The sequence below is a fragment of the Scardinius erythrophthalmus genome, assembly GCF_964197995.2.
Source record: "Scardinius erythrophthalmus genome assembly, chromosome: 18".
NCBI classification, from domain to species: domain Eukaryota; kingdom Metazoa; phylum Chordata; class Actinopteri; order Cypriniformes; family Leuciscidae; genus Scardinius; species Scardinius erythrophthalmus.
In genome coordinates, this window is record NC_138238.1 from 2,697,620 (window position 1) to 2,717,393 (window position 19,774).

At 38.8% G+C, this 19,774-nt stretch overlaps 1 protein-coding gene across 1 annotated transcript; it reads left to right on the forward strand.

Moving 5' to 3' along the window:
* Positions 1–1,382: 1,382 nt before the first annotated feature.
* LOC308706826 (uncharacterized protein) lies at positions 1,383–14,222 on the forward strand (the record flags this gene model as incomplete). Its single annotated transcript, XM_081392691.1, has 12 exons — positions 1,383–1,419; positions 4,747–5,145; positions 5,621–6,016; positions 6,092–6,163; positions 6,381–6,773; positions 6,895–7,293; positions 12,076–12,260; positions 12,643–12,806; positions 13,002–13,247; positions 13,388–13,550; positions 13,911–14,013; positions 14,119–14,222. The coding sequence occupies 12 exons, from the start codon at positions 1,383–1,385 to the stop codon at positions 14,220–14,222; spliced, it is 2,661 nt and encodes an 886-aa protein (XP_081248817.1).
* Positions 14,223–19,774: the final 5,552 nt, after the last annotated feature.

A 19,774-nucleotide genomic window follows, 5' to 3' on the forward strand; every position in this document is an offset into this window, starting at 1 on the left:
GTTTGCCCTGTCATTTGTTTAGGTCTTTGCTGACATTTTCATGTCTGGATTTAAAATGGAGAGGTATGTATTTTAATATTGTACGCTGAACATGACTGAATTGTAATCTGGTTGATTCACCAGTGACATCTCTGCTGCTCTTAGGAACTGTTGCTCACAAGCCCCCTATCCACATCTACACAAATGTTTCTTCTACACTGCAAAAATGCATTTTCTGTTTAATCTTGTTTACCAGTTAAAAATATCTACGTCAGTTTTGGCATAAAAAAGAAGTGCATAAGACTTGTTTTGTTATCTTGTATTGTACTAAATATCTATTTTGTTATAATGCATTGACACATTTTTGATAACAAGACATAATTATATGCATGATAGATATGAAAATTGTGATGAGAGTATTTTAGAACATACAATTCAACAACATAAGACACATTAGACATAAGATATTTAGAGAAACTTTATTGGTAATTAATGCACTTAAGTAGGATTTGAATATCAGGAACATGGTCTGATTTCAGGCTGACATATACATTAGCTATTGTTTTCATCACATTTTAATATCAGAGCAACCAGTACCCAACAGAGCAAAGTGAAGTAAACCGATTAAATGGCACGCAAACCATAGTTACGCTCACACAACTTAAAAAGAAATGGAAAAACTGGTTTAAGTGATTGTTTAGAGGTTGCTCTTGGTTCCAGTAAAGGTCCACCCACAGTTATAAATAAAGGCACTGCAGTTCAGCATCACTATGTTCTTTTCCTCAGGTAATAGTATGTCTCTCCATTTTATCCCAGTGTATTCTGATCACTCTTTCAGTCATTTGCTTTAGATGGATCGGATTATTTATTAATAGTCATGAGTCTATTCATATTCTATTTTTAATTATATGTTGTTGACTTATGGAATAGTTGTAGTGAAGGTGTATTTTACATAAAAATGCATAACTTAATATGAACAAGTAAAAACAACAAATGAAGATCCCATGTTAACATTTGGTATTTTGCAAGTCAAAATGTATAACAAAAGTGATGTTGCTGACTTAATTCTCCATGTTTTATGTATAATGTTCAGTCAGTTTGATCACACCAATGTGAAAAAGATCCCTCTCATAGGTCTAGTTTTGTGATAATTATTGTATCTATTATCTATTTTACATTTACATGTCTATTTATTAAAAAAAGTAAATAAATTGATATGAAAAACGTATTTTGGTGAGCGAGGATTGATATGAGAGACATCAAGTTAGCAGTGCAGGACATCGGATGCCAGAATAGGACTTAATTATACAGTTAGTGCAGATTATACAGAACGGTTTTCATTACAGAATGCCACAATTGACCATTCAGAAACAAGTTTTGATTTTACAGGTCAGTTCGTCACAATGAGGTTTCTGTGTGTGTTGCTGCTGCTGATTAATGGTGAGTTGTAAATGAAAATAAAATAACTCATATATACACACATATTTATATATACTTTATTTATTTATTATTTAATATACACTGCAGTTCTATTGTAACAAAAGTTTTAAAATGAAACCCCCAAGCCAGGCACAATGTGTTTGGAATTTGTGACATTTATGAACTGCACAAATCTCAAACACTTGTTTTGTGTTCAGTCATTATAGCGAAACAAAGCAACACACTCATGTCATTTCCATCCAAATTCATTCAATTAATAAATAAATAAATGTCTGACAATCTTTATATCTCACAATTGTGACTTTGTTTCATGTTTTATCTCACCTACTGTGTAGGTAAATATAATTACATGTGTCCTCTGTATATGTAAGAGTTGCTTTTTATGTAAAAGACTATTCTCTCTTTTTATTTAGTTGAAAGTACTACTGTTATACCAGAGACCACCACAATCGAAACCATGGAAACTACAACCACGGACATTACGACTGGTAATAAAATGTGCTATATTAGTCTGGAAGATTATGTATTTATTTAGGAGGCTTAATATGTCATATAAAATCTATGGTAGCCTATATAGATTATATTTCATATAAAATGCCATGTGTTACAGTTGCATTTTATTTTGCATTTGTAACATATTCCAATACTTTATATATATATATATCTATATATCTATATATCAATATATATATATAAGATTTGCTCTTATTAATGTAATGTAGGAATATACTGAAGGTACAGTAGTTTGCAACTGAGGGGAAGCCATTCCCGGGGGATTTTTTTTTTATTAATAATAATAAAAAAGAATAGAAATTGCATAGTGAGACATCTAGTTTAAATATTACTGCTTATTTATGTACACGCATATACACATGAACATATATCCGCTTACAGAGGGGACACACTGTCAGGACACATATTAAAGTGCGTCACATAGGCTTCTTTGAATGATAATGAGCTTCTTGTGTAATGTGCAGGTGAGGAATTTGGAACAATTCTGAAGAGTGTAACAGTGAACTCATGAATATAAACTCTTAATTCCTTAAATGTTCCTAAAACATATAGACCTTCATATATGACATATGCAACATGTTCTCGCTTTAGGGAAGGACCAACATTTGCTTGTTGGCCTAATTTTATGTATTCTTTGCAGTCTTCCCAATCACGTTCCATGGCTAGCATTTGTTGCAGTCTCTCTCTCTCTCTCTCTCTCTCTCTCTCTCTCTCTCTCTCTCTCTCTCTCTCTCTCTCTCTCTCTCTCTCTCTCTCTCTCTCTTTTTTCTTCATTGTTGGTACCCAAATATTAGACACCCATTTGCTTAATGCTAATCTGAAACAATCTGGGCTGCGTGTCCCAAAAGCACTGTTAACAAACTATGGTGGCAAGTTCAGCTGTTGCCAACACAGTTTAACGATTCAGTGTTTCCTGAAACCACAGTTCCAACGAACATTCGCAAACAGCATCGCAAGGTTGAATGGTTGGAATTATAGCTCTTGACACGTGGTTGGAAGTATAGTTTCTTATAGTCTGACATTTAGAAAGAGATCAATACTGAGCAAATTAAGCAAGCTAACATGCAGTACAATCTGTATCTTTCATTATACGTATATACAAATTTCATTCTACTTCCTTTAGTTTGTCAAGAGAATGAAAGCGCCATTTTTGAAAGCGCCATTTCCAAAATTGGGTACTATGAGATGACACTATTTTACATTAAAAGGCCAATTAAAATTGTAAAAGCATTAACAAATGACTAACAGACCATAAATAACCTCAAAAGCTTGATTATTTCTGCAGCAATATTATAGACGTGTTAAATATCACTGTAGTGATATATGTCTGTATGTAACATGTTGCCTTGATCAAAATTGTTCATTAACTGGAACATTAACTGATAATATTTGTGTGTATATATGAGTTATTTACATCATTTTGAAAGACAATATATATTGTACTATTTATTAACCAGCTTTAGAAACATTCCAGTAAATACAGCTAATAGGGATTAGAAGTGAAAAAGGGAGACAATTACATTTTAAAGCATCCATGTGAAAACAAACCTGGAAAGAGATGTGAGGATTTAGGGAGGAAAACGAGAGATTCTTAGTGCATTCCAGTGAATTATTCATGTGATAAATCGTAAATTAAATGGAGAGAGCTGACCACAAATGCACAGGATATGTTGTATTTTGTCATACTATTACAGCGGAATACAAAGAAAAAAATAATCAGGAGGAAAAGAAAGCAGTGATTGAAAAGAGTTTTTGACATAAATATTCTTGTTGTAAGCTACCACATCACATTAAAATACCCAGTGTTAAGTTATTCTGCTGATGTTTGAAAATAGAACATGAAGAAAATTTGACAGCTCATTCAGTCAAATTGACAGATAAGGATTATTTGTAGCGGCTTACAGTGCGTGTCCACTGGCACTGAACGAGTGGAGCGAGTGTTTTCAATTTATTTCTAAGGAAGTCGATCTTTTAGGGATTGACAGCGGACCGGAGAAAGCGTTGAGAGCGGCCGAGACCGTCAAAAGGTTTGGCCGTTACAAAACGACTCTTGACACAAAGCATCAATTTGTAAGCAAAATGTTTTACACACTAAATCTAGCATACACTCTCGAGACACAACCCGAACCTCACAGCGATTGGCTGCCGACCGCGTTGTTCGCTTGATATTTGCATTTGTCGGCCCAACCTTTTGACGCTCTCGACCACTCTCAACTTTCTCCGGTCCGCTGTCAATCCCACAATGCACTGCGCGAGCGTGAAACTCGACTTCCAATGTAATGAATTGAAAGCGCTCGCTCCGCTCCGTTACATGTTGTATAAAACATATGGTGTTCAATAGGAAATTTAATAGGGAATGTCATATATCACAAATATATTGGATTTTTTTTTTATGTATTGAATGTACAGTAGTTGAATGCGGTCTGGATGGGAGAAAGTGTGAAATATATGATTTTGAGGATGATCTTGAATGTTGTTCCACTTTTATATATTTTGTTTAAATGGGAAAATAATCGTATTTGAACATTTGAATCTCACAGAATCAAAGTTCCTAATACTAAGTTCAACATTGTTATTCAAGTGGTGAAAATAAATATACAGTTCCTTAACACTCAATTAAGATCAAGGTGGCAGCTCTTTTTTAATTAGTGAGAGAGGGGTATAAAGGATACACTTGTTGTAGGTTTAGTCAGTTTATCTAATAATCCATTTTCAGTTTACCATCCCAATATCTTCTCTTTCAGACAGACACAGATGTTAGATGTTTACCTGTACTCTTGTGTTTGACACAGTCTTTTGTCTTTATTCTCTCAGAACTTACAACTGATCCATGCTATGATTATAACACTCTTGATGAATCCTGGAGAGACATACGGCAATACCCATATCAGTACTCTGGATATGATGACACTCTTGTTGAATGGAGTGGCTGGTATCGGCTGTATCTGAATGGAGAAAGTGCCCAAATGTCTGAGTGGTGTGTGAGTTATGTGGGATGTGGTGGAGAAACTGGACTGTATCTCAACAGTTCTCATCCAACACTTGAGGATGGAGTGGTGACCCGTGAAGTCCTGGGAACTTATTTGTGGTATTCCTCTCAGTGTGGAGACCACGAATCCACGTCTGTCCAAGTTAAAGCTTGTCCAGGAGATTATTACGTCTATGAATTTGTTAAACCTAAGGCATCAATCCCCAGACCAACATACTGTGCAGGTGCAGTTATTATTATTTTTTTAAATATTTTTTTTAGATCACAAGCTTGCTGTTTATTTTACGTGAAACAAGCTCCACTTACAAATGTCATTCGGTTACTTAACAAAACAAAACTTTTGAAATTGAAATTGTGCAATTTCTATTACAAGCAGATTTAGTAAAATAATGTTTCCCAAACCATCAGACATTGACTGGTCCCTGTTACACGGACTATTACATGTATTCTTGCTGCAAATTTATTCCATTAATTAAGATAGAAGTTGTGTTGTACTTCAAAAACAAAAAGAGAAATTATCTAAAAGAATGTTTGCACTCTTTGGGAATCTGAACCTACAAATGTCTGATTATAAGTTTAAATGGGACAGAAGAAAGGGTTTGAAAAAAAATACACATTTCAACTTTAGACATTGTATTTTTCACGTACACAAAAGGTGTTTGAATGCATAACTCAATATTTCTCTTTTGTCCATGACAGTTGCTTTCCAAAGCATCAGCAGTGATCCCTGCTACAACTATGAGTCTCTGGATCGTCCCTGGAGAGCCAACAATGAAAGTGGAGATAACATTTGTGATGAATCTTTCTCCTGGAATGGCTGGTACCGGCTTTTCTACTATGGAATGGACATCCGGATGTCAGAGACCTGTGTTAGTTCATACAGCTGTAACACATACATCAATCTGTGGCTCAAAGATCCTCACCCTCAGATAGAGGATGGAGTGGTGACCAGGGAGGTCTGTGGTGGAGGTTATAATTGGGGAAGCTGCTGTGATTACAAGTCAAAACCCATCAGAGTGAAAGCGTGTCCAGACAATTACTATGTCTATGAACTTGTGAATCCACAATTGTGGTGGTGTTCAGGATACTGTACAGGTACTGTTTTTTCCACTTTTAACAGTTTTACGTATGCCTGGATTTCAGTCATGTCTTGAATTTCCTTCTTTTTAGATGTCAACACTATTTCACAGGCAGTTTCCACTATAAGTCCAGATATATTCACTGGATCCAACATCACCTTGAGTAAGTTGTTACGAATGATGCATATGAACAAGATCTGTAATTTGTTGTTTTGGTTTTTGCAATGATTGTTGTTTAAATTGCATCATTATTATATAGTCATGTTGTGTATAAATTATTTGTGAAATGTACTGTGTTTGACCAGTTCAGATTTAAATTTATGAAGATCCTTATTGAGATTTAACTTGTTTGTCTTGGTCTCATCATCTCTCACTAACAGATTATGACCCATGTAATAACTACAACATACTCGACAACTACTGGAGAAGCACACACAATTACTGGTCTAGTAATGGATTCATATCTGATCATGATGACACTCGTGTAGAATGGGATGGCTGGTATCGACTCTTCATTAATGGATCAAGTGCTCAGATGCCTGAGTGGTGTATGACTTACATGTCATGTGGAGGTTATAGTTCTCTGTGGCTTAATGGCTCTCATCCTCGGCTAGAAGATGGAGTTGTTACTCGTGAAATTTACGGCTCCCGTAATGATCAGTGCAGTCGCTACAGATCCGACCAGATCCAAGTCAAAGCTTGTCCTGGAAATTATTATGTCTACAAATTTACCAGACCAACTCTTTCAATCCCAGCTCCTGTATATTGTACAGGTACATTCATTATTCTTCATGTTTGACCTGATTATGCATTATGTTGTTGGCTTTCAAATGACAGACCTTTTAAATATGAATACATAATAAAATCATAAAATCTTTAAATTTTTTGTAATAGTATCTTTTAGCACCCTAAGTGTCGACCCCTGCCTCAACTATACCAGTCTGGATGAGCCTTGGAGAGCTACTGACAACCCCTACTATAACTCTTACTACTATGGCATGTGTGATTATAATGTGGAGTGGAATGGCTGGTACAGGATGTTCTACAATGGTGAAAATACTCAGATGCCAGAATCATGTGTAAATCAAGGCATGTGTGGCACTTATGAACCACTGTCGCTCAGCGGCCCTCACCCAGAGCTGGAAGATGGAGTGGTCACCCGTCAGATCTGTGTCTCCTCATGGAATGGCTGCTGTACTTACACATCCCACCCTATAAGAGTCAAAGCCTGTCCAGGAAATTACTATGTTTATGAGTTTGTCAAGCCAATATTTTGCGGCGCTTACTGTGCAGGTAAATAAATGCAGCCATTTATATGCTTTGTTCATTAACTTTTTGCAATTAATTTTGGCAATGGGTGACATTAACATAAATCTTTCTCATATCAGATGTCAGAGGCCTTAATGAGACATCATCCACTGGTAAAGTACTGTACTGTTTCCCTAATATGATGAGAGTCCTTGTGTACACTACTGTATAAAAGGAAATATTAGTCGGATTTCTTCTTAAATGCTTTCTTTTGGAAGTAGTCTCTTATGCTCACCAAGGCAGCATTTATTTGATGAAAAAATAGTTAAAACAAACACTTTTTATTTTGCTATATCTCCTTACGTTAATATTTTTTCTACTTGAAAACTATAATTTCGTTATTTTACTAACTCAACTAAGTACTCATTAAGTATATATAATATATATAATATCGATCTAGCTTGCAGCCACCAAAGTCAACACAGTAACGATATAACAACTTTCAACTCACTCAAATGTATTTTTAGTATGATTGTTTTGACCAAGTAAAACAGCGCTGTGTTACCCCACAATTTTAAATCGTCAAATAAAGTGAGCTGTATGAGTAGTAATTCAGCAACACTTGTGACTATTTCTTTAGAATGAGATGATCAAAGGTTACTGTAACAAAGTACAAGTTTAGAGAGGAGGCGGACGTTAAACACAACTTCAATCGTAATAAACATAAGCAACACAACAAAAGGAGCGGCAGCGGCCGACTGCGGCATATAAGCATATTAAAGGGGGGGTGAATTACTGTTTCATGCATACTGAGTTTTTTACACTGTTAAAGAGTTGGATTCCCATGCTAAACATGGTCAAAGTTTCAAAAGTTAAGTTGTACGTTTGAAGGAGTATTTTTGTTCCAAAAATTGTCCTTCCGGTTTGTCACAAGTTTCGGAAAGTTTTTTTCGAGTATGGCTCTGTCTTACGTAAGAGAGGGCGGAATTTCCTTATATGGGTCCTGTGGCGAGCAGGACGAGGCCGAGGGCCGTGAGAGGGCGGCACGAGGCCGGTGGCGTGATTGCTGATGAGCGACACCTGCGCGACGCACCGGTCTCGAATCTCTCACGGAGGAGCGGAAGCATAAAGGAGGAGCGACGACAGTGAAGAGAGAGAGAGGACAGGCCTGATTTTTATTTGGATGTGTTGTTTCTGTTTTGTGTGTTGCCAGCAGTCGTCCGTGAGGGGCTGCTGGCTTTTACTTTCATTTTTGTATTTGTTTATTTGGTTATTAAAATGTTTAAGTGTTCGCCGGTTCCCGCCTCCTTCTTCCCACAACATCATACCTCGTTACACTGGTGCCGAAACCCGGGAAGAAGGAGGAACGCGCTGTCAAAGAGCCCTCGCCGCTGTGGAATCCGCGGTGCCATCGAGCAGGGCGGGCAGTTTTCGTCGCCATGGACGCTCGAGGCGGGGCGCTGGAGTGAGTTGCCGGGGGGATGGACGAGCTCGCTGCCGGCCGCCTGGGTGCTGGAGGGGCGGCTGCCGTCCGTGAGGGAGCGGAGGAGTCGCCGCCGTTCGCCGTGAGCCGGAGCCTGCTGTCGTCCGCCATGATGGGGAGGAGCAGGGAACGGGGGACTCCTGCCGTTTGCCCGTGTCCGGAGGAGCCGTTGCCATCCACCAGGCGGCGGAGGAGTCTCGTGCCGTCCACCGAGGGCTATCCAGCGCCACCGCCAGGCACCGCGGAGAAGATCGCCCAGTTGGTGCAGGGCCAGATGGCAGCGCGTTGTGGGAACCGGACCAAGAATTTTTTTTTTTTTATTATTATTTTTTTTCTCTTCTCTCCCCTCTCTCGTCTCTGTCGCTCCTCATGCTTCCGTCTCCTTTCTCTCGCCTCGTCTGTCCATACCCCCAGGTACCGCAGCCGCCGGGTCCGGTCTCCCCGGAGGAGGGGGAGGGGGGGAGTAGAGCGCAGTCTCGTGGGTACCCCCCGGCCTGCGAGGGGCGATGGGGGTATGTGGCGAGCAGGACGAGGCCGAGGGCCGTGAGAGGGCGGCACGAGGCCGGTGGCGTGATTGCTGATGAGCGACACCTGCGCGACGCACCGGTCTCGAATCTCTCACGGAGGAGCGGAAGCATAAAGGAGGAGCGACGACAGTGAAGAGAGAGAGAGGACAGGCCTGATTTTTATTTGGATGTGTTGTTTCTGTTTTGTGTGTTGCCAGCAGTCGTCCGTGAGGGGCTGCTGGCTTTTACTTTCATTTTTGTATTTGTTTATTTGGTTATTAAAATGTTTAAGTGTTCGCCGGTTCCCGCCTCCTTCTTCCCTCAACATCATACCTCGTTACAGGTCCTAAGCAGTGGCGTTTTCTTGCGGAGGCCAAGGGAAGCCATGCTTCCTCACTTTTTCAGAATATAATCGTCATTTAATAAACACTTTTGTTTTCACAGTTTACGTAATCCTGTCATCTCCTCATCGTCTCTCTTCATTCATTACTGAGCGTTTTATGATGTGTAAAACAGCGCCCCTATAAAAGTGACATGGTGAATGAGCGTTGAAAACATGGTACTGCACCCTGTGTCTGTGAGGAGGCCAGGCTGAGTTGGCATCCCTTAATAGAAAAAAAAAAAGAATGATTAACCAATCAAGTGACGCTATGTCACGACACTGCTCCCCTGTGATTGGTCAGGACAGTGTCAAGGGAAGCCATGAACTTGTTGGCATCAGGCCAATCACATCACGTTATCATCGTCAATGAATGAATGAATGAAATAGCGGAAGATTTGTGGATTTGTGTTGACATCTTGTTTAGCTAGTTAGCTAAAATTATTAATTGTAATTATGGAGGGTGGAGATTTGGACGTATTTGATAAAAAAATATTTTACTAAACTGCCTCTACAGCAGCAACTCAGAATTAAATCCGATGGCAGGCCAACACCAAAACTAAATGAAAAAGGTTATCTTCTTGTTGCTTACCGTCCGTTTCCTATCTATCTGCTAATGTTTTAATGAAAAGACCATAAGATGTTTAAGAGGACTGACTGACTGTCTGTGTGTGTGTGTGTGTGTGTGTGTGAGAGAGAGAGAGAGAGAGAGAGAGAGAGAGAGAGAGAGAGAGAGAGAGAGAGAGAGAGAGAGAGAGAGAGAGAGAGAGAGAGAGAGAGCGAGAGAGAAAGAGCTCGTCTGGTCTGAACTGCCCATTTAGCGATGTGTTATTTTTTTTTAATGTGATTATAGTTCTTCTTACTGTTTCTTGCGTGCTTTGATTAAGCAGCATGTGAGTGCACTTTGTTGTTTATTGTTTGTGAATAACCGCTATTGTATATCCTTAATGAGCGTCACACCGATTTAAGGGTGTATTAAATGAAAAAGGTTATCTTCTTGTTGCTTACCGTTGGCGTTTCCTATCTGCGAATGTTTTAATAAAAAACACCATGAAAGATGTTTAAGAGGACTGACTGTGTGTGTGTGTGTGTGTGTGTGTGAGAGAGAGAGAGAGAGAGAGAGAGAGAGAGAGAGAGAGAGAGAGAGAGAGAGAGAGAGAGAGAGAGAGCGTCCGTGCTCAAAGTGTTGGATTGTAACAAGCATAAGTCCCGGTAAGATGATGCTGGGCGCTCTAATAGTTAATCCAAATAGCAACATATAAATGGTAACGTATGATTTTCTGCCCCCACCCCTTAAAACACACAGCTTAGAGGTTGTGTCTTAATTGGCTTCCTCAGAAATTTTCCCCACGCCACGCCACTGGTCCTAAGGGCACTTCTGCTGGGAGACCGCGGGCACCGCGCGCACTCCTAGACCAGAGAAGGAGAGCGAAAGCAGTTCGCCATCAAAGCGCCCTGCCCAGCTTTTGGGAAGTCAATGTCACCAAAGAAGTGTGTTTTTGGTTGCCAGGGCAAGACAACCCTGCACAGATTCCCAAAGAACCCAGCGTTAAGGCACCCGTGGATGGAGTTTGTTTTCCTGAGCATAAACGGAGTTGTGTAAGGCTGTTGTTCCCTGCATTTCGACGATGATTGTTTTATAAACAAAGCCCAGATCGTCTAATGCTTAAGGATCGAGCAGTCACAATGATAAAGGTTCGCGGTCGTGCGTTGGAACGGTGAGTAAAACTGTTGAACAAATGTCTCTGTGTGTTGTTAGCTCGGCGCGTTAGCACAGCTTTAGCTTCGCCCACACGGCCCGCCCCCAGCCGCTCGTTTTTTTCCGGAAAGACTCGGTACAGCCAATCTTTCAATTAAAAATATAATAAAACAAAAGACTTTTTGGAGATATGAAGGATGCAATATTACTCTATAGGTACTCAAGATTAACAGGAGATTGAGTGAAAATGAGCATTTCACCCCCCCTTTAAAAACAGCAGCGTAAAATGTCTCAGGCTCTTGGCCCACCCTGCATCACAGACCTGCAAAATCATATTAGCATATATGTTTTCTCCTCATTTTATAAACATGAATTGGCATTCTTTGACTCTTTCGTTGATATTTTTAAGGAATAAACCAACGTCAAGAGGGTTTACTGGCCATATTTGTACATAATACAGAACATTTGGTTGATGGCCCCTGCTTTTTTCCTTTGTTTTGTTTATTCTATGTTTTCCTCATTTAGACCCCTGTGCCCAACTCAACTGCACAGAGCATGAATGGTGTGGAGAGAAAAACGGCATCTATGGATGTTTATGTTATGATAACCAGACCAGTCCAGATTCTTTTGGTGAAACTCATTCTACAAAAAAAAAAAAAAAAAAAAAAATCTGTAAATAATTAGTTGTTATTATTATTATTATTATTATTATTATTAATAATAATAATTCTGACCATCTTTTGGCTGTTTTCTCTCTCAGAGTTCTCAGAAACCTGTGAAAGCAGCTCTGGCTCCATGTCTGTGTCTCGCTGTCAGCTCTTTGAGGCTGGTTTTCCAGCTGATGTCTTACACCTCAATGATCCCAGCTGCAAAGGAACGGTCCGGAATGGCAGAGTGGAATTCCATTTTGATAATGATGAACACATCTGTGGTACAAATCTTGTGGTAGGTTTAACTATGTATAATTTATTCAAATACACCATCCAATTATTTGTATTGCCTGATGGAACCAACAGAGTTTGACCACTTGGGGAATCTATATGAGACTTTGAGAAGTGTGTATGGAGGCTTGTAAGGGTACTGAAGAATCTGTAACAAACCAAGGGAAGGGCCCAAACAGACCTCCCTAAAGAGCGATTCAGTGGGGAAAGATGCGCAACACCCTGCTATGAAAGAGTTTGGAACATTTGCCCACATTCTCCACCATTAATATGTAACCCACCAATATTTCTCTTGACTGAGGGAAATTTTGGCTTAGTTTCTGCTGTTGCAATACCTTGAATTCATTTTAGGCTAAATGACTAAATTTTACATTTGTTGTCCACAGGCTAACACCACACACTTCATCTATGATAACTTTATTCTGGGGAAACCGAGGTCAGAGGGTGACAGTCTCATTAGCAGAGAGAAAATCCTGAAGCTTTCTTTCAGCTGTGTTTATCCTCAATCACAAACACTTTCCATGAATGTGGAAATCAACCCACTGGAGAGGTGGGAATCTTTTAAGCAGGAAAAACTAACGCACAAATGCAAATATACTCTAAGAATATATATATATATATATATATATATATATGCTATGCTCTTGAAATATTTACATTTCTAAATTGAGTTGAGGCAAATACAAAAATGTACATGATTTTACTTTATTGTACTTTATTTTTTTTTTTGGGAACATTTCGACAGCATTGTGCACAAGACTCTTCCCGCTGGTGAAGGCAGATATCAGGTCCGGATGATTCCATATCAGGATGCTGAGTTTACCCGGCCCTTCACTGGTCGTGTGGATGCAGAGCTCGACCAGGAGATGCATGTGGAAGTTCGTGTTGAGGGGGTCGACAGCCGCCAGTTTGCCCTGGTGATGGACACGTGTTGGGCTACACCTGTGAATGATCCTGATTACAGCCTCCGCTGGGATCTCATCCTTTCAGAGTAAAGCAGGGATTTTTTTAGGATTGCCTGGAGATACATTATCTCCCATGATTTCAAGACAAAAGCACAGATAAATTTTTTATTCAGTGGAAACAAAGAAAAGAATTTGATTTGTTGATTGTCATTATTGATATTCTCAGGTGTCCCAATCCACATGACGACACAGTGGCTCTGCTGCAGAATGGCGTCTCGACATCCAGCCGTTTCTCCTTCAGGATGTTTATCTTCACTGCAAACTCCACTAAGCTTTACCTGCACTGTGCTGTTCACCTTTGCCTTCTGTCAAGCAATCGCTGCTCAACGGTGAGTGTACAAAACCTGTCATAATGGGACTGATTTATTCACGCTGATATTAAATGTAACTGATCAATTTAAATATAAATGGGCAAGTCAAAAACACGGTTTGAAAGATGAATTCATGATGTGCTCCTTTCATTATTAAAAATGTTAATTGTGGACAAAAAAAGTTATATAGTGTGGCTTTAAATTCAGTGTTGGAACTTTATCAAATGCTTCAGTGTCAGTATGTAAGGCTGCTAAAATACTTGTTTTGGCTGTCCACTGCCTAACACTCCTTTCACAAAAACAATGGTGATGAACTCTGATTATATCAATGATATTTAACAGAGATTCACAGCTGGATTTTGCTCTTTTCTCTATTAGGACTGTTCTTCTGGACACCGGCGGAGAGAGGGCAGGTCTCTGGACTTCCATGACAGTGCTTCCATATCCATGGGTCCTCTGGTGTTGTCTGAAGGGAACACAGGTGAACATTTCATTTACTTTAATCATTTGTAAATAAAGGTTTCTGAAGATTTCTGTTATGAATACATTATATATCACTGCATTTCATTATATCCCCTGTTCACAGATAAGTGGGTCCCAGAACAAGTGAAGGTATCTGAGGCTTCTTGTCTGTGTGGTTCTCTGATGCTGATACTTGTTCCTCTGATGAGTGTCCTGACACGCTTTTAGTTTAATACCACAACATTTTACATTAATTTCATGCCATTTTAATGGATGTAACATTGATGTCATACTGGTTTTGGGTTTCTATTTTTTTCTCATCTCATGTAGTCTTTGTCTAAAAAAAAAAAAAAATCATTATTTAATCATTTACATTAATTGTTATATACTACATCTTTTACTACGGTAACAAAGACAATCAGATTCATGTTTATTCAAAAGCATTAAAAGGATCATTTCTGTTTTCCGCTTCCTTTCAGTTCCATTGTTTTAAAAAAAAAAAATACGTTTATGTTGCAGCTCAAGGAATTATTTCTATAACAGGCTTTCAGTAATAGAAAGATGATCTGGTTCATGAACAAGATGAATACATGAATTCATCAGTAACCTCCCTTTCATTGTTGATAATAGCAAACTGAATTGTGTAACTGGATCAAACAGGAAAGTTTTAGAGTAACAGAGGTTTGATTTAGAAAGGAAAAAAAATACTTTTAACTTAACTGAAACAATATTCCCAAGAAATCGTGTTTAGCTTTAACCATTTCAATTAGAGGATTGGAAATAGGAAAAAGAAGAAAAGGCTAGAATATTTCTGAATAGTGTCACATACTAACCCTCTTTAGATTATGGGAAATCGGGTCAGTGGGAACAGAATTTGGAGAGAGAAGAGGAACTTCTTGTCTCCATCACCAGGAACACAGTACCAGATAATGAACTTAAGTTGTTCTTTATTTAATCAAAATAAACAATAAATGTATATTTCAGGCGCCTAGACCAAGCTGGTTAAGGTGGGTATCAAGTATGTTTCAGTTTAGTTTGTGCCGGTGTTTCTTGCGGTGTTCATCGCAATAGTATCTTCCACTCCACAGCTAACCTGTTTTAGAGAAGGTTATGTTCTGTGTAAGAGACGTCAACCTAACATTGGACCAGTCAGCTGTGAGCAAAGTGACACATGCCTGACGCAATAAAGTCACTTCCACCGTTTCACAGATTTTAGGACAATTTCATCTGGCTTTTAGCAATGAATTATTTAAATTATTTTATATTACTTATGTAATTATTACACGCTTAATCCATTACACATGAGCAATTTTATTTCAACAATTATGATTAAGCATTTAGTTTAAATGTGTGTACAGATAATATGTAATATAAATATGCGTTCATAATACATAGACCTTTATAAATGACTACATGTGAGCTTACATGTTCAAATCTCTGTATACCTATATATATATTATCTACTTGATATCTTTCACTTGCACTGATATAGCATGATATTTTCTTCTTGCTATGTAAATGCATTTACAGTATATAATTCATGTTCTTCAATGTCTTAATCTTTGGGAGAAAAGAAAATTGAATCGCACTGACTCTCGTGAGAAGTGAATCAGCTTCACAGTATTAAATAAAATAGTACATCAGTGTTTGTTTCTAGTGTAAAACGTCCACGTTTGGTAATGCTGATCAATAGTATTGTTGATTAATTAAATTAAGTATCCCCAACTGAGCAAGCCAAAGGCAACAGTGGCAAGGAACCGAAAAACTCCATCAGGTGACCTAATGGAGAAAAAAAAAAAAAAACACCTTGGGAGAACCAAGGCTCAGTCGGGGGCCAGTTCTCCTCTGGTGTTTATGAACTAGAGACCGGATTTAACTGTAAGATTAAAAATATTATATAAATGCCTGGCTGAAGAGATGCGTCTTTAATCTAGTTTTAAACTGTTAGAGCGAGTCTGAGCAACGAACAGTATCAGGAAGACTATTCCAGAGTTTTGGAGCTAAATGTGAAAATGATCTCCCTCCTTTGGATGATCTGGATATCCTAGGTATGACCAAAAGCCTCGAATTTAGTGATCTTAAAGATTGCAATGGATTATAGGGCGATAGAAGATCCGTTATATAAACTGGAGCTAAGCCATTTAGGGCTTTATAAGTCAGTAGCAATACCTTGTAATTAATACGGAACTTTATAGGTAACCAATGTAGTGATGATAGAATTGGTGTTATATGGTAAAATTTTCTTGATCTAGTAAGAACTCTAGCGGCTGCATTTTGGACTAACTGTAGCTTGTATATTGAGGATGCAGGACAACCAGCTAATAAAGCATTACAGTAATCTAGTCTCGAGGTCATGAACGCATGAACTAACTTTTCTGCATCAGAAACAGATAGGATATTACGTAGCTTAGCATTGTTTCTAAGGTGGAAAAAGGCTGTTTTTGTAACATGAAATATGATTTTCAAAAGACAGGTTGCAGTCAAGTATAACACCCAGGTCTTTTACTGTAGAGGATAAAGTAACAGGACATCCTACTATGTTAAAGTTGTATTGTGAGAGGTTTTGTGGGCATTTTTTTTTTTAACCTATAAGTATTACCTCTGTCTTGTCTGGATTTAATAAAAGAAAATTGCGCGTCATCCAATCTTTTATATCTTTAACACACTCTGTCAATTTGGATAATTTAGCGCTTTCATCCGGCGCTTTTCATCTGTGATGAAATATATATTTGAGTGTCATCAGCATAACAATGGAAACTAATTCCATGTTTCCTTATAATATTTACAAGTGGCAGCATATATATTGAGAATAATAGAGGGCCTAACACAGATCCCTGCGGCACTCCATAGTTTACTGGAGTTATGATCGATTTTTCTCCATTTAAATAAACAAAATGGTATGGGTCAGATAGGTATGATCTGAACCAGCTTAATGCTTGTCCTTGAACATCAGTATAATTTTGTAGTCGATCTAAGAGTATTGTGTGATCTATAGTATCGAACGCAGCACTAAGATCAAGTAAAACTAGTATTGAGATACAGCCTTGGTCAGAAGCTAAAAGTAAATCATTTGTGATTTTAACGAGCGCAGTTTCAGTGCTATGGTGCGGCCTGAACCCAGACTGAAACTTTTCATAGATGTTTTTTTCTTGTAAGAAAGAGCCTAGTTGGGCAGACACAACTTTTTCTAGTATTTTAGACTTAAAAGGAAGATTTGAAATTGGTCTATAATTTGCTAGGTTATTTGGGTCTAATTGTGGTTTCTTAGTGAGTGGTTTTATAACTGCCAGTTTAAATGTTCTTGGAACATGACCTAAAGATAAAGATGAGTTAATAATATTGAGGAGAGGCTCTTCCACTACAGATAATACTTCTTTCAGTAGTTTAGTTGGTATAGGGTCTTATAAACATGTTGTTGTTTTAGAGGAAGTGATACGTTTATTTAACTCTTTTTGTTCGATAGTTGTAAAGCACTGTAATTGTTCTTGCGGGGTGATAATCGATTATCGAGGTTGAGTTATAAGGCTCGATTGAGGATTGAACGTTTACAATTGTGGTTCTGATGTTTTCTTGTTTATTTGTTAGTCTAGCCACGGGGTTAAATAAAAACCTAGGATTGTTTTGGTTATTTTCTATTAGATTGCGGAGGTGCTCAGCCCTGGCTGCTTTTTGGGCCTTTTTATAACATGACGTACTGTCTTTCCAAGCGATTCTAAAGACCTCTAAATTAGTTTTTCCATTTACGTTCTAAATTACGTGTTTCTATCTTTATAACACGCGTAGTATTGTTGTACCATGGTGCTTTACTTTTCTCTCTGACCTTTTTTAGTCTAATAGGTGCAACAATATCCAGTGTTCCAGAGAGAATGGTGCTCATAGTGCTAATTAATTCCTCAAGTTCATCTGTTTGTTTGGGTTCAGGCAGCATCTTAGACAGATCCGATAAGCAATTTGAAAAATTACCTATGGTGGATGGAAGGATTGTTCTGCCTAATCGATAACGCGGCGCAGCATGATATATTACAGGGGTACGTAATATGCAAGTTACCATGTAATGATATCTATATCGGTTGGATCGGATCCATGTGATATAATTAAATCGAGTGTATGAGTAAAACGATGAGTTGGTCCGGTAACGTTTTGCTTAACCCCAAAGGAGTTTAATAAATCTATAGACGCAGCCCCTAACGGATCATTTTAATTATCTACGTGTATGTTAAAATCTCCAACAATTAATGCTTTATCGACATTGACCAATAGGTCTGAGAGAAAATCTGCAAATTCTTTTAGGAAATCAGCGTAAGGCCCTGGCGGTCTATATACGGAAGCCAAGGCTAAAGATAATAGGGATTTTTTCAGCATCTAAGAGCATAACAGTTAGTACAAGTACTTCAAATGAAATAAACTTATAGCCCGTTTTCTGAGTAACACTAAGATAATCTCTATAGATTGTTGCAACACCGCCGCCACGACCAATCAGACGGGGCTCATGTTTATAGGAGTATCCTGATGGAGTAGACTCATTTAGACCGAAATAATCATTTGGTTTAAGCCAGGTTTCAGTAAGGCAAAGTACATCGACGCTATTTTCTGTGACTATTTCATTTACAATAACTGCCTTAAGTGTGAGTGATCTAATGTTTAAAAGACCTAGCTTTAGAAATTGTTTTTGTTTACTAATAGCACCATTTTCTGTTTTAATAACAATTAGATTTTTCCTAGATCCTGCAGTAGATTTATGATTTGATCGCACTAAACGAGGAATAGACACAATTTCTATACAATGTTCTACACTAGTATTTATATCAGTTAAATTGGTGCAGCAGAGACTATGATTTGGACTTTTGGTTACTAATCAAAAGGTATTTAACATTTTGGAGATGTTATCCGACAGAAGATCCGCTCTGAATCTGCTTGGGTGTAAGCCATCAGCACGGAAAAGCCTAGGATGCTCCCAAAACAGATTCCAATTATTTACAAAGAGCAGTTTCTGCTCATTGCACCATGACGTTAAACCATTCATTTAGCGTGAATAATCTACTAAACTTGTAATGTCCTAGACAGTACGTGGGAAGCGGTCCTGACACAATGATCGTTATATCAGGCGATGTGCTGCGTACCGTATCGATCAGATTCCTGAAGTCTTTCTTAAAAATTTCTGTCTGGCGCAGCCTGATGTCGTTCACTCCCGCGTGCAAGATCACAGTTCCGGCGCGCTCTTTATCGTTCAGAATCTCGGGAACGCGAGCAGCAATTTCAGAAACACGAGCACCAGGAAAGCAGTGACTGTGCACCTTACTCTTACCTAATGTAGCATGGACGTGCCGAACGATGGAATCGCAGATGATCACAGCATTGCGTTCGGTTTCGCGAAGAGGGGAGAAGTGGTTTTGTGTGGATAACTCGAAAACCTGGAGGGTTCGGAGAGGGTCTTGGTCTAGACCTGACTCGCGTCTTCCGCTGCGGAAATATCCAGGCTTCGTGGTGGCGTGTTGGAGCTGGAGTGAACGAGACCATGGCTGATCGCGACCTCGACGCTCGGGACCGATGTTGAGAAACGCACGGAGTAGACGAGGTCGGAGTCAGCGGGTTAGTAACGTTAATCTCTGATTTGTGTGCATCGGCGCGTGATGTTTCAAGAGCTAACCGCCGGTCTCTCAGTTCTGCTTGTCTCACTAAAAGGTTGTGGATCTTTTTCTCAACAGCTTCCAGCTCAGACTGTACCGCGTGCAGCTCAAATGTGTCCTCACCTGCACCAAAAGGTAGACTACTTACATCTG